This window comes from Panthera uncia (assembly GCF_023721935.1).
Source record: "Panthera uncia isolate 11264 chromosome D3 unlocalized genomic scaffold, Puncia_PCG_1.0 HiC_scaffold_8, whole genome shotgun sequence".
Lineage (NCBI taxonomy): Eukaryota > Metazoa > Chordata > Mammalia > Carnivora > Felidae > Panthera > Panthera uncia.
This window is the reverse complement of record NW_026057586.1, coordinates 49759219-49774588: the sequence shown is the minus strand read 5'-3', so window position 1 is coordinate 49774588 and position 15370 is coordinate 49759219. Positions and strand designations below refer to the sequence as shown.

At 38.2% G+C, this 15370-nt stretch overlaps 1 protein-coding gene across 4 annotated transcripts in view; it reads right to left on the bottom strand.

Moving 5' to 3' along the window:
• ROCK1 (Rho associated coiled-coil containing protein kinase 1) overlaps positions 1 to 12354 on the bottom strand; it is a 174574-nt gene extending 162220 nt beyond the window's left edge. For 3 of the 4 annotated variants that reach the window (XM_049619647.1, XM_049619649.1, XM_049619650.1), the window contains exon 1: positions 11462 to 12353. In XM_049619647.1, coding sequence (XP_049475604.1) covers positions 11462 to 11554 — 93 coding nt within the window. In that variant the 5' untranslated portion in view covers positions 11555 to 12353. Of the gene's footprint in view, positions 1 to 11461 lie in introns of all 4 variants that reach the window. The other variant, XM_049619648.1, reaches the window with a different exon arrangement.
• Between the last annotated feature and the right edge of the window lie 3016 nt (positions 12355 to 15370).

The following is a 15370-nucleotide window of genomic DNA, read 5'->3' as shown; positions in this document are numbered from 1 at the left end:
CGGCCCCACTCATGCTCTCTCTAAAATGAAAAATAAATAAACTACATGAGACAGTTACAAATACTGTAAGAGTTCAAAAAAGAAAACTACATTATAACATAGTTATGACTTATGTTAGGCAATAAAGATGAGAAAGGAAATTGGTGAAGAGAATATAGAGGAAAGATATGGCCTGGAACTGTGAGAACAAACGTTGGGAAAAGCAGTAGAAAGTAGAAAGTGAAAAAATCCGGGGGCGCCTGGGTGGCTTGGTCGGTTAAGCGTCCGACTTCGGCTCAGGTCATGATCTCACGGTCCGTGAGTTCAAGCCCCGCGTCGGGCTCTGTGCTGACAGCTCAGAGCCTGGAGCCTGTTTCAGATTCTGTGTCTCCCTCTCTCTCTGCCCCTCCCCTGTTCATGCTCTGTCTCTCTCTGTCTCAAAAATAAATAAACGTTAAAAAAAAAAAAATTAAAAAAAAAAATCCACCTGGACCAGACTATTTTGGAGAATAACAGGAAGTAAGGTAAGCTAAATAGGTAAGCTAAGACCACATGACAAAAAGCACTAAAGTTAAGAAAATGAAAGATATAGTATGGACTATATAGGCAAACTGCTAGGATGTCCCACTAATACAAGAATGTTGGGTTAAAAGTCTGGACTTGGGTAGGGCAGCAATAACAGAAAGCAAAGACTCAAAAAATATCTCAAATGAAGAACCCCATTCTACTGTTCTCCCAAGTTTATAAGCAGTATTTCTAACTACAGTGGAAACGTCATCAAATCTATAATATAAAGGTAAAGAAAAAAGTAACTATTAACACCTGGATATAAATTATTTCATTTAATCCTCATAAGTAAAACCTATGAAGTAAATATTATCATGATTTTCATTTTGCAGATTTAATATAAGAAAGTTAGATACTTGTCCAAGATCACAAAACTAAATAAAAAGCTGGCCTGTGGTATAGGGAGGTGGATAATAATACACTTGGTCAGCACAAAAGTCTTCTTTCCCAGGACAAATTATAAAGATTTACAATGATGACAATGATGATGATGATAATGATAGCTAACATCTACTAAATGCTGGGAACTATGCAAAGCATGTTACATGCATTATCAGATTTAATACTCTTAACAGCCCTGTAAGAATTTATGATTAATCTTATTTGAGGATGATGTGTTTGAGGTTTAAAAAAGTCAAGAACTTTACCCAACAATCACTAAGTTGTACACTTGAAACTAATATAAAATTGTGTGTCTACTATGCTCAAATTAAAAAAAAAAAAAAAAAAAAAAAAAAATATAAAAAAAACAAACAAACAAACTTTACCGCAAGTCACGAGGCTAATAAATGGCTGACCTGAGTAGGATTCAAAATCAGACAGTCTGACTCCAGAGCATGCTCTTAACCATTAGGCTATACTGCCTCTATGATTACAGATTACTAGAAATAAGCAGAGGAAATGCAATTAGGTTGAGATAAGTAAACACTTTCAGAGTGGATGATAAAAATTAGAGAAACATTTTCTTTGTCCCACTGCTAAAGGAACAGTGAAATTTAAGCAATTAATGAAAGAAGAAATAGAAATGTGTATCTAAAACAGAATTTCTTAATAACATTGGAAATTTAAATAAACTTGTATCTAAAGACAAATTAATCTGGACAGGGTTTCAATTAGTAAATTTTGTATTATACTCCTAAAGAAAACTAAAGTTCAGGGACTGGGTATTATCTGTCCGAGGCCAGTACAACTTTTCAATATATAATGTACAGAGTCAATTAGATGAATACAACTTAAGGCATCAGTTCCCCCAACCCCACCGCATTCAGCTCAGTTTTTCTTTCACTATATCATACCCACATTCTTAGAAATCAAACAAATGTGTAATTCTGTTAGTATTGTTAGATTTTTCATGTAAAAGAAATACAAACTCAAAGTGATGATAAACTGAGATTGGAATTATCAGTATAAAGAATGTTTTCTTCTTTTCAAAAATAATATTTCATAGTTCTATTCATTAAACAAGAACAAGAAGCAATTTCAACCCAGTAGCAGTGAATACTCCTATAATCCAGATTGTGGTCTCAAAGTATCATTCCCCACTAAAAGGAAAAGTAATGGCTGACTTCCAAGTCTGGGGTAAGAAATGTACAATATGAGCCTGGGCATCTTATTATACAAAAAACAAGGAAGCTCTACCAAAGAGTACTAGAGTCATATACAAATCAGATGGGAACCAATGTAGAGACTCCCATTAGTCAAAGGACAAACTGAGCATCAAATAAGGATGACAAAAATCGACTGAAACACACTAAATTTTTTTAATGTCTTCCATAATGATCCTAAAAATAAAAAACAAAACAGAGGGAGGAATGGATGGATGGATGTATGGAGGGAGGGATGCTGACTGGGTAATATCTTGTTTACTGACCCTTAGAGACTGGTTCAATGAGTTCTTTTGCATACTAGCTTTTCAGGCAATGGGAGACCACAGTAGGAGACTATAAGGTAGGAGGTCGATAAAGGCAGGGGATGTATTCTCCTGGTTCTCTCACTGCCAGATCAACATGCTTCTCTCTATTTGAAATCACAGCCCCTGTCAGATATTTCATGGTATGCAAATAGCCCGATAGATGATGAGTGAAAGTTCTTAAATTCATAAGTTCTCTTAACAGGAACAAACAGAGGGTTACTGGAGAGGTTATGAGAAGGGGGATGGGCTAAATGGGTAAGGGGGATTAAGGAATCTACTCCTGAAATCATTGTTGCACTATATGCTAACTAATTTGGATGTAAATTATAAAATTAAAAAAAGAAAGAAATACATAAGTTCTCTTAACAGAAGAATTATAGCTAATAAATGTAAAAGAAATGATAGAATTAGAAAGTCATTATTTTGCTATCTTTAGTGAAATAATTGACTCAATGAAGACCACAAATGGATGGAACCATTAGGTAAAAGGATAATAAAGGATTTTACAAAGGAAATTATTATAGGCTATTACCACCTGAACACATTAATCAACCTTAGCATCACTAAGGGTGGGTCAACCAGGTATTATATGCCTCTTGATGTGAAGCAAAAGAAAACACAATCTATGGGGCGCCTGGGTGGTTCAGTCAGTTAAGGGTCCGACTTTGGCTCTGGTCATGATCTCACGGTGAGTTCGAGCCCCACATCAGGCTCTGCACTGACAGCGTGGAGCCCGCTTGGGATTCTCTCTCTCCCTCTCTCTCTACCTCTGTCCCATACTCGCTCTCTCAAAATAAACTTTAAAAATAAAAAAGAAAACATAATTTATGAAATACTCTTGACTAAAAATTTGTAATAATTAAAATCAAGCCTTTAGATCTAACTACCAATTTACAGGAAATATGGAAGATGCAGGAGCAAATTAAATCACATTACAAGAAAACAACAGAAATCCAGAATGTTAAACACTGTACGGTACCAATGACCCAGTTTTTTTCAGCAAGACAATGTGGGGGTGAGGGGTAGACAAGACAGAGGGGGAAAAGACTGAACCACACAATAAAGAGACTTGAAAGACCTAACCAACAAAAGCAACATGTGGGCTTTGGATCCAGATTCTAATAAAGCGACTGCAAAAAGCACATTGTTTTATATGACCAGATAAATATGAATAAAACTGGGAATCAATGGTACCAAGAAGCTTTTAATTTTGTTAGACATGATAATGGCCATGGTGGCAATGAAGAAAACATTCTTTGTTTTTTTAGAGATACTTACTAAAGTATGTAGGGGTGAATGAAATGATTAGTATCTAGAATCTGGAATTTAAAATATTTTGGCAAGAAAAAAAATATTTTGGCAAGTAAAAGGGTGATTGTTGAAGCAAGTGTGATAAAATTTTGAAAACTGAGAATCTGGGTAATGGGAGTTCACTATACTATTTTCCCTACTTCTGTGTATGTTAAAATTTTTCATTTACAAAATTACCAAATAAAACAAAAATAAATGTTCTTTCCACCATAACGATAGTTTCCAAACTTGAATATGTCTAAGAATCCACAACCCATGCAGGATCCTAGGACTCATCCCAAAAAATTCTGATTTTGTTTGTCTGGGCATGGGCCCAGATTCCATTTTTAACAAGTTCTCAAGCGAATCTGATACAGACAATCTACAGACACATATCTGAGAATTATACATGTAGACTACTTTACCACAAGTCTTTAAATATATCCCAAGCCTTAAAGGAAAGGTGTGATCATACCTCTTACCTCCCCTTTAAGCCTTACCCCACTCCTATCTGCTCAAAATTTACCCTTTTCCTGAGACTACCAGTTCTATGAAAGCAGGATCCCTGTTTGAACTCACCATGGTGTCCCCATCTGAGTGCCTAGTACACAGTACACCATATAAACATTTGCTGAATGAATGAATAACAGCAGAGAAAAGGGAAGACTTAAAACTCAGGAGCACTATTTCAAAATGAATTCCTCTGAGATAAAATGTCAATTTCTTTCCAAAAGTCGATATAGGAGCATGGAGTAAAGACTATAAAGTATGAGAATAACAGTAAAATAAAAATAAAATAAACATAAATAGGGGCGCCCGGGTGGCTTAGTCGGTGGACTGACTCTTGATTTTGGCTCAGGTCATGATCCCAGGGTCATGGGATCAAGACCTGCGCTGGGCTCTACACTTTACATGGAGCCTGCTTAAGATTCTCTCTTTCTCTCCCTCTCTCTCTCTCTCCCCTTCTTTCTCTCTCTCTCTCCCTCCCTCCCTCCCTGCCACTCTCCCTCACTCGTCCTCTCAATAAATAAACAAAATTTAAAAATAAACAAACATAGTAATAAAGGGACACAGGTTAGCAAACCTTCTAAGACACAAATTTAAAAAAGTATAAGACAACTTCTCACTTCTCTGAGACATCAATTTTGAACATTAATTTGAACATCTAACACCCCACTAACTCTTTAGAAACTACAGTGAAAATGTACTTCTGTATTTCACAATCCCAAACAGGGAGGGCCGGTATATTAGAGAAATAAACTACATGTATACAATTTAATGCATATGCAAATAAGTAACTCAATTACTACCTTCTTTGTTCAAAAAGTACAAACCTCTATAAAGTTATGAACACAAGTCACAAATGCAAAAATAAAAAAGTGCCAAATATAACAATTAACACTTTAGGATGATCTTCTATGGCTATATAAAACTTGTTGCAAAAATAGCACTTACCAAAGATAATTACTATTCTTATATTTCTACCCTAACACCATTTAACTTTTAAATTCTATCTCTTAAATAATGAATCAATGACACAACTTTTTAAGGTTTTTATAGAAGTATAATAAACAAAGACTCATAGAAGTTTTAGAGACACAGTGGGTATCAGCAACTATATGGCCCAACTCTTCATTCTACAAATGGGGAAACTGAAACCTAGATAAGAAAAAAGATTTACTTGGTCACACAGAGAATTAAGAGCAAAACAAGTTTATGACAATGCTCTGAATTTTCAGTCCAGAGGGTTTTTTTCAATATAAAACATTTTCCATTGTGAAATGCAACACTATCTGTTCATCTTCTTGTACATACACGAGTGTGGTATCCATCAGCTATGCTCTATAGTTAAACTAAATGGATGTACCTCTTTTTCAGTGAGGATGGGAATGGGGAAGTAGAGCTACTTGACTATCTTCAGCGACAGAACTCCATGTGTATATTTCCTGACGTGGGGTTTTCTGTCATACGTGAAAACAATCTCTATAGTTTTTACCATATACACACAGTAACAAAACTTACAATTATGAACTAAAACTAAACTGAAAAGTTATGCAAAAACTAAAACTGAGAATTTACTCTTTGTTCATTACAAAAATTTTTTATGTGGTTCCTTCTTCTGGATTAAAAACATTTCTGACTCAAGAGATTAATGAATGGTCCAATTCATGTCTCAGCTGTTACTCTGAGCCACCTCTCTATACACCCACAGGGTTACTTGTAGTGCAAGAGGGCCTATTTACAGAGCACATACTGAAAGTATAACAGACACAGAAAGAGGACAAGATAAGAACTCAATCTCCATAAACTAGCTCCAAACTGCCTTTCTTATAAATATAAACCCTTGGCACAAAGTAGGTATGTTATAAGTCATGACTAAATGAATAAACAGTCTCCAAAGTCCCTCCCCATTCTACAGAATCCCATTTAAATATCTCCATTTTCAGTTACAACTGGTTTAGACACTTCAGTAAAGTACAGCTGGATTATGAATTTATGGGTATGGCTTGAGGTGCCAGCATTACTCTGTACTTACAGAAGACAATAAATATCAACTTCTAGCCTAAGCGCCGTAACATATAACAGGAATACCATAAATATGATGAAGTAGTTACCAATTCACAAATGCTTACTAAATGCCATATGCTCTGATAATTGTTTAGTCTGTATTATTTAACCCTTACAACAATCTAGTAGTATTATCCCCCTACTTTCCTAAAGATAAAATAAACTCTGGAGGTAAAAATAATTCACCTAAAATCATCTAGCAAGTACATGGCAGAGCCTACATTTGAATCCAAGTTTAAGAGCCTACCCAAAGATTCGCTCAATGGTGTAATTTGTTTTTGTTATTTTTTTTTAATTCTTGCGACATATTAACATCAAAACAGTCTGGTCAAGGGGCACCTACATGGCTCAGTTGGTTAAGGGCCCAACTCGATCTTGGCTCAAATCATGATCTCACAGTTTGTGATGTGAGCCCCATGTCAGGCTCTGCACTGAAAATGCAGATCCTATTTGGGATTCTCTCTCCCCCCCTCTCTCTGCGCCCCTCCTCTTGAAATAAATAAATGAACTTTAAAAACAGTCTCGTCCAAACCAAGCAGATATGCAATTGACACTGATAACACCCATTAACTCATAAATTATGAACAGTGACATAGTGTTTTAGGCTCAAGGATTTAATGACCTCAGGTCTTTTTATTTCACTAATATAACCCCAAATGTGATCAATTCAACTGGTAGGATGCACAGAGAGATTAGAGAGCAATAATCTAGACTGTGGAACGCTAGCCAAAATCTGTTGAAATAATCCAACATGTGGCATAGGATTGTTTAAATTCAAAACAAAAATTCCAGGTGAGTGACAAAGACAGTAGTGATGTCAATGACCAATAAGTGTATGGAAGAAATTTTATTTTAGAATATAAGGAATTTTCATGACATCCAAGTATAGGTACGTAGTGGACAGTCAGACACTGAGGATTTAAAACCAGAAAAAAAAAGACTGAAAAATAAAGACTTGGATCTCATGGGCATAGAGATGACAGTGGCTGAAGCTGTAAGAATGGATGAAATTCCAAGACAGTGAAGAAAATGATAAGCATTACAAGACCAAAGATTAAGACAGAAAAAGAAGTCAGCAATGAAAAGACAGGAAAGTAGTACTAGGTTAGGAAGCCAAAGAAAAGACAATTTAAAGAAAAACTCAAAAACGAACACCTGAAACTTTGTTTGCGTCTGCCTCCCACATTCTGAAAAACTGACTAATGAAAAATGGTGGTAACAAGTATGTAGGAAGGGAACAGCAGTGTTAGAACTCAGTATGCACTGTTCAACTAATATTGGTTCCCTTCCCTCCATTCTACCCACTACTGCTGTACCTCCACCAGCAAACAAAAACTAGAAAAAATGGTTATGCTCTTAATTGCATCCGGAAGCAGTAAGCTAAACATGCTAAAGGCAAGATAGCTGTATTTTCAAGAAATGCATGTCACACTTCAAGACAAATATATACCTAACGCTCCCACCCAACTACCTTTGTTTTTCTTTTTTAATTTACAAACCATATCCATTTTCCCCCTTTGGAAATTTAGACTTAATAGAGGTACTCAAAAACATTAAGAAATTGTTAATAAGCCCTGGATAAAATAATTGTAAACTTAAAGAAAAAGCAGGAAAAAGGAAAACAGCTCGTGATAATCATTATAAACTCTAACATGGACAGTAAGAGAACCATTAAGATACTGGAAAGAATGTGACTTAGAGAAAACCAAGGTTGAGTGATTTGGATGCTCTAGAAAATAAGTGAATAGTTACCATAATATTATCTTAGGATCTGCAGACTATTTAAGCATTCATATTTGCAGTATGAAAAACAGACTTATCTAGTTCTTAAATTATATGTGTTCAAGAAAAGGTTGGATAGCCACTTAACAGGGCATTTTCCAGCTACATTATTTTATAACTACTAATATTCATCATTAAGACCTCAACAAAAAAAGCTGTTTTGTAAGATGGTTTAAAAGAGATCTGCCAGCAAACTCTTTTGAAACCAAAAGTTTTGGGAACTTTGTGAAGAATGGACCTATTCAAGTAAGTGCAGAACAAACATAATTCAGTAACTTTATTTTTTGATATTACAAAAAAAAAAAAAAAAACCCTAGAACATGAGTGCCGCAAATGGCACACAATACATACTCAATAAATACCACTTAAATAAATCAACAAAGGCCAAAATAATAGAGAAAAGCAATTAGTTTAAAAGGGCTTTCCTCCCTACAATACAAGAGACATCCAAAGTCCAGACAGGGAAGAAGAGTTAAGAACAGACTCACTGAAAAAAGGTGAAGTTACCTGAGAAGTCATTCTGAATGGTAGAATGAATGAATGCTTAATGATAAACATAAAATACCATGCCAAAAAAAAAAAAAAAAAAAAAAAATCAGGCTAGATACTACAAAACTGGAAAAAGGACCTGTCTCCAAAGAAAAATTCAATCTTTACCGACTTCAGATTAATACGGTAATAAAATTTCAGTAACTATCGATGAACAATTATGAAACCAAATAGAAAAAAGGGCCAAGATTGTAAGACTACAGGAGGGGAAAAAAATCTGTCCATTGACTATTTTCTTTTTCAAAATGTTATTTTACAAGTCTTGGGCTCCAAGATACCAGGCTGTCCTAAGTCTGAAAAGGCCTTGATTGCCTACTTTCTTGACTCTTCCTCTTTTTTCAACTTTCATCTTTTACCCTTAATCATTATATCAATTTCAACTTGCATCTCTGCACAAATGATTTCCAAATTGTTATCTTTAATTATGAGCTCAGTTTCCTATCTCCAATAGTCTTCAGATCATTTCTTTGTGGTTAGCCCACTATACTCTAAAACACAAGTCTGAAATTGAACTTATCTACTGCCTATTCTTCCCAAGAGATATCCAAACCCAACTTTGTTTTCACCAGTCTCCCTATAACCTACCTTCAAAATTTTTAGAATCCTCTACCTTCTCTAGCTCTGGTTCCCTCTTCTCTCCAACCCTGCTAATCAATCAAGTTCCATTAATTCTTCCTTTCCCATTTTAATTCCTCAATTTGGGGCTTCAATAATTTCTGTACTATTAATTTAAGAAGCCCCCCAATCTCAACCCATCTCCAGTCTTTTTTCACACACTGCATCCTGCATATAACTAACAGATTCATCTTCATTCATCCTGGAACAGTCTCATTTACAAATATTTTAATAGCCACAACATACTGAAGAAAATCTAAACTCTTGTAGCCTAGCAATAAAATCCTCCACACTCTAACCCCAATCTGTTATTTCCAACTTTATCTTCGGTTCCCCTAAACATCTCATAGCCAATTCATCCCCACCCTCTATTCATGTTATCCTCTTCTCCCTCTCTGAATGCCCTCCACCTAAATCCTATCCACTCATCATAAAGCATACTCTGGCCCTCTCAACACACAGTGATTTCTTCCTTTCAATAACCAAGAGCTTGTATTACCTGTACCAATTATTTGAAATCCATCACACATTTTTTTTCAAATTTTAAAGCGTTCTGTTTTGTTTCTGTATATGTATGTGAGTTTAGGTCTTGGTTTTCCTAAATAGATTGAATTTTCAAGTAAAGAATCCATGACCTCTACTTCTTTGTATCTTCCCACATTTCAATAAATCTGTGAGGTTCCCCTAAATGAAACTGAGGCAAGAGGCTATAAGACAACTTAACAACAACAAAAAAAGCTACTAAGCCCTCCCTATACTACTGTTTCATGGAATGAGACCAAAAAGCAAAATAGAATCAAAGATACATGGAAATTGGGTAAAATATTAAAAGAAAATTTGGACTTCTTAAAAGAGACAGATACTCCTAGTAGAAAGATGTGTTGTTCTAATTTCTTCCACTTCTCTCATTCAATAAGATGTTTTAAACTGTATTAAGTATCCACCATCCTGTTTCTCAATATGAAGAGCATCCATAACGTAGGTGAGACATTTCAAAAACATAAACCACAAGACTTTCATTTCACAGTCAAGGATGCTTAGAGTAATTCTGAAAACTTTGGGGAGAAACTTTCTTGTAAAACAGGACACGTTTAAAAATCTGCACAGGTATTTAGGGTAACTAAAATGCATGTTAATATTAAATGATCTACATAATTTTCCTGATTCATGAGATTTTTAAATATGATTTCTCTGAATGGCATTATTTTGTTCAGCTAATCTTAATCCCAAATATTGTACATATCTAACATTAATTCTCTGAGGAGGCTGTAAATAACTATCCATATAGATATACTCCCTGAAACTTTAGAGATTATGTGTTTTTGTTTGGACTAAAATAGAATCATAAATAACTTTTAGTTGTTCAGCAAAGTAAAAGAAGAAATTCGCTTGCAGAGTTTGCAACTATTAGTATCAGGGAAAATAGACAAAACTTAAAAACTCTACCTACAGATAACTATGTTATCAACTACTGAGAAATCTTTAAAATTTTGCCTTTTATTTCATAAAAACTTATTTAGAATGTTTTAAAAGTGACAGTGGTTAAGCACACCACCATCAAAAAAGGCAGTTATAATATCTGTGCGATACTTTTGTAATAAACAATACTGTAAAAGAGTTAATATTGTGATGACCTATCATCAGTTACCTTAGGTTTTTAGACTTAATAGTCCATCAAAAAGTTCCTCCAGATTCAAGTCACCTATGACATTTTGGCTCAAAAATCACTTCCTCAATATCGATTCTCCATTGTCACTTTCAAGTCTAAAAACTAAACCCTTAAGGAGCTAAATCGCTCTAAGTGGAAAGTAGTCTTTCCAGCATTACTGTCAAACCGATCAAAAAGATTAATACTACTAAGATCATCATTCAACAAACTATATACGCAATAACTGACGTGGTAACTTTTTATGTGATGCCTGAAATAGAGGTTTATAAGTATCTTTTGGATAATGATGAACTGAGTCAGACCTAAGAGTTCAGGGAGTAGTTAGCACAGAGCCAGTCCGATGATAAATAAGGACACGGGAGGAGATTTTAGTAGTGCTCCAAAGGCTCTTCAGGAAAAACGGCAGATTTTGATGTTTTCCAAGATTATGCACACCTGAAACTTTCTTTTGCAAATAACTAGACTGAATGCAAGAGGAAGGCAAATATATACAGAACCCCAGACAAGCAAAAGACAACAGTGCTACTCACCAGCAAACAATCCGAATTCACTTCCGATTTGGGATCCCGCAGCAGGTTGTCGATTTTTTCAAACCGAGTCTCAAAACTGTCCCCAGTCGACATGTTGCTGCTACTGTGACAATACCTTCGTACCAGCAGCACCAGCAGCGGAAAGCAATTTCAACCAACTTCCTCCAGCGGTGGGTTCGCAGCCGCGGGGCGGAGGAGCCGGAACCTCAGGGTCACCAGGTGCGCCCGGTTCCCTCTCCTTCCCCTCACTGAGGGGATCTCCGCTGTCCAGACCCCGGGCCGGGGGCAACGGCGACCCACAGCCGCTCCGACGCCCAAAGTCGCATCCCACCCGGCAGCCCCTCACGACAGCCGACAGCGCCGTCGCCACCAGCCTTGTCGCTCCGGCGAGGTGCTTCAGCTTAGCGGGCCCCAGCCGCCTTCGCCATGGAGGGTTCCCCGTCCCGAGATGGGTCGGAGGGGAGAGAGAAAGAGAAGCAGGGTGGAGACTCCTTTGGGCAGCAGGGGAGGGAGAAGAGGAAAGGCGAAAACGAAGGGCGGGTGCGGAGCTGTGCCAGCTGCCGCCGCCGCTTGGGCCACGGGCCCGGCCCGCTCCACTCTGAAGTGCTGTAGGCGGTCTAGCCCCGCATCCCCAGCTTTACTTGGCGCGGCCCCGACGCACCGTACCGACTCAGCCAAGAGGTGGTCCCCACGGGAGAGCCTCACTCTCCCATTTTGTCCGTCGCTGCTGGGGCTGCTACCGCGGTGTCCGGCGGGGCAGGGCGAGGTCGGTGCCCGATGGAGACTTAGGAGAGGAAGGCTAGAGAGCTCGCGGTGAGGAAGACGAGAGTCGGGTCCCGGCGCTGCTTGATGGGGGAGATTCTGGGAGGGGCTGCGTCCCCTGCTCCGGAGAGGGCGAGTCGCGGTGGCGAATGCCTGGGGGGGGGTGGGGCGAGGGGGGCCGTGAGGGACTAATATGTCCGCCTTCCTGTTCAAACAAACGGAGACCGCCGGCGCGGAGTGCGCATGCGGGGCGCGGACGCTCGGAAGGAGAATCGGCTCGGCGCCGCGCGCGCGCGCGCGCACGCCGGCGTCTCCGCCGGGCCGGGCAGGGCCGGGCGGGGCGGAAGGAGGGGCGCGCCCGAGGCCTCTCAGGCGGGCTGGGAGGAGCGGACTGGGTGCGGCAGCCGGCCCCGCCTTCGACCCGGCAGGCTCTGAGGAGCCCAGCAAAGCTTTGGACCGGTAGAGGAGGTCGGAGCCGGAGGAGGGTGAGCCGGCGGGGTTGCAGCGGAGCTCTTGCTGCCTTTGGTCGCGTCCTGGCAGCTGCCTCACTTCTGCTTCCTGTGGGCTGCAACAGCGGTCCGGGGCTTTCTGACAAGAAAGAAAGTGTGCTTGTTATTGTCATTTTGCAGATAGGTTCTTTTTTAAGGCAAGATGCCTTTTTGCCACCAGGCAGCAGCATTTTGGCACCAGCGGAGTAGTGTTGCCCGTATCGTCCCCGCCCTTCGTGAACACCATAAGGTTTAAACCGTGTGCGATTCCATGGGAAAATTACGAAGCAGTCCCATAAGCCGACTGTGTGTGTCAGGGGAGCACCAAAATATTAACTCTGGATGATATAGTTCAGAGAAGCCAAGTTCACTTTATTTTTTAAAAAATCTCATAGAAAAAAAATCAATGTTTTTAAGTTATTCATACTAACTTAAATTAGTATTTAATTTAATTAATTTATTTAATTAGTTAAATTAGTATAACTTAACTATTCATACTAGTTCTCCCACACCATTATCATTCCCATTGTATTTCTCTTTTGATGTGTGATCCTGCCTTTCAATTTCAAAGCGTTCAGTGAAATTTAAAATTGTGATTTTACCAGAACCCTTGTAGAATATGAAAATTATGGGCATTTCCTCTTAAATCAATTGCTTCATTGACTGTGGTGTGAGAGGGTACTTGTTACTCAATCTGCAAAGTAATGTTCTGCACTGCTGTCAGTGGGAAATGTACTTTAATTTATTTCTTATCTTTAGTTTTGCCCATAGGTCAAATTAAAGATTGCTAGAAATAGAAAATGTGGGTATTTTACCACACGCTGGTAAATACTACAGATGAACCTATTGTCTTTCTATATAAAAAAAACATTGTACAGCATCGGATCGGCCCACCAACTTTCTGCAGTGAGTCAGAGGTTAGGAAAATGTTACATTGTTTGAAAAATGTCTATTTTCACTTTATTACATACAAGAAATATTTAGATATAAAGCCATTGTACAAATCAAGATAGGAAGTAAGTCTTCACAAAAATCATAACAAAGGACAACTAAACAAAATTCAGGTATTTTATTAAATGCTTTTGCAGTGACTTCTTGGCTTCATCCAGTATTTTAAGCTGGTCATGTGAATTAAATTTATTTTTAAGCAGAGGGCTTAAAATAAATCTGGCAGTTGCCCTAAAATAAATTTCCTAAACTCTGCTTGTCCTTTTTTATTACCATTTTTAGGTATTCTTTGGAATTTTGTTGTTTCTCGGAGAACTGTGAGTATTATATTGCTTTCCATTGGACACATGAAAAAGTACGAGTAGCTAAGACAATACATAAGTGGCACTGATAAATATAAGTGGAATTTAAAACCAATCTGGCAAAGCTACTAGAAATATATGTGGGGCCTATATATTTTACTTCCCTATACGGTTAATCTGATTGTAACCCCTGACTAGCTGTCTTTTACCAGAAGATAGATGGATTCTATATGTTTTTTTTTTAAATATAAAAGTCCTCACCTATAACAGGGTGAAATCATATGACATTAAAGTTCCTTTCCAACTTTAAAATTCTATTGTGTAGGAGCGCCTGGGTGGCTCAGTCAGTTAAGCCTCTGACTCTTGATCTCAGCTCAGGTCATGAGATCGAGCCTTGAGTCAGACTCTGTGCTGAGTGTGGAGGCTGCTTGGGATTCTCTCTCTCTCTCTCTCTCTCTCTCTCTCTCTCTGCCCCTCCCCAACCTCAGAATAAATAAATAAATATTTAAGTGAAATAAAACAAAATTCTATTGTGTAATTGTGGCTAATATGTTCAACAGCGTTGTGGATTTTTTTTTTTTTTAACGTTTATTTATTTTTGAGAGAGAGAGACTGAGCATGAGCAGGGGAGGGGCAGAGAGAGAGGGAGACACAGAATCTGAAGCAGCTCCAGGCTCTGAGCTGTCAGTGCAGAGCCCGAAGCAGGGCTCAAACCCACAAGCTGTCAGATCATGACCTGAGCCAAAGTTGGACACTTAACTGACTGAGCCACCCAAGTACCCTGCATTGTGGATATTTGAGGTGATCCTTAAAGTATATATTAAGAGGGGCACCTGGGTGGCTCAGTCAGTTGAGCGTCCGACTTCGACTCAGGTCATGATCTCACAGTCCGTGAGTTCGAGCCCCACATCGGGCTCTGTGCTGATAGCTCAGAGCCTGGAGCCTGCTTCAGATTCTGTGTCTCCCTCTCTCTCTGACCCTCCCCCGTTCATGCTCTGTCTCTCTCTGTCTCAAAAATAAATAAACATTAAAAAAAAATTTTTTTTTAAAAGGTATATATTAAGATCCTAAGTGCAAATGCAAAATACTGATTTGTATATATAAGAATATAATATTATACATACTGAGCATTTCCATGTGCTAGGAGTTACTCTATGCATTTTTACATAGAATCTAATTAAAACTTCAAAAGAATTCTGCTATGATTATACCTACATCATAGATGGGGAAACTGAGGTGTAGAAAGATCTGTTACTTGCTCAAGATCATGACAGATCCAGATTGGAACAGACGCAGTCAAATTCCAGAGTCCCCATTCTTAACAGCTGAGTATGCTAACACTATCCAATCCTAGTATAATAATAAGTATTTCACAACTGTATTATTTACATTAGCACAGATTTAAATGA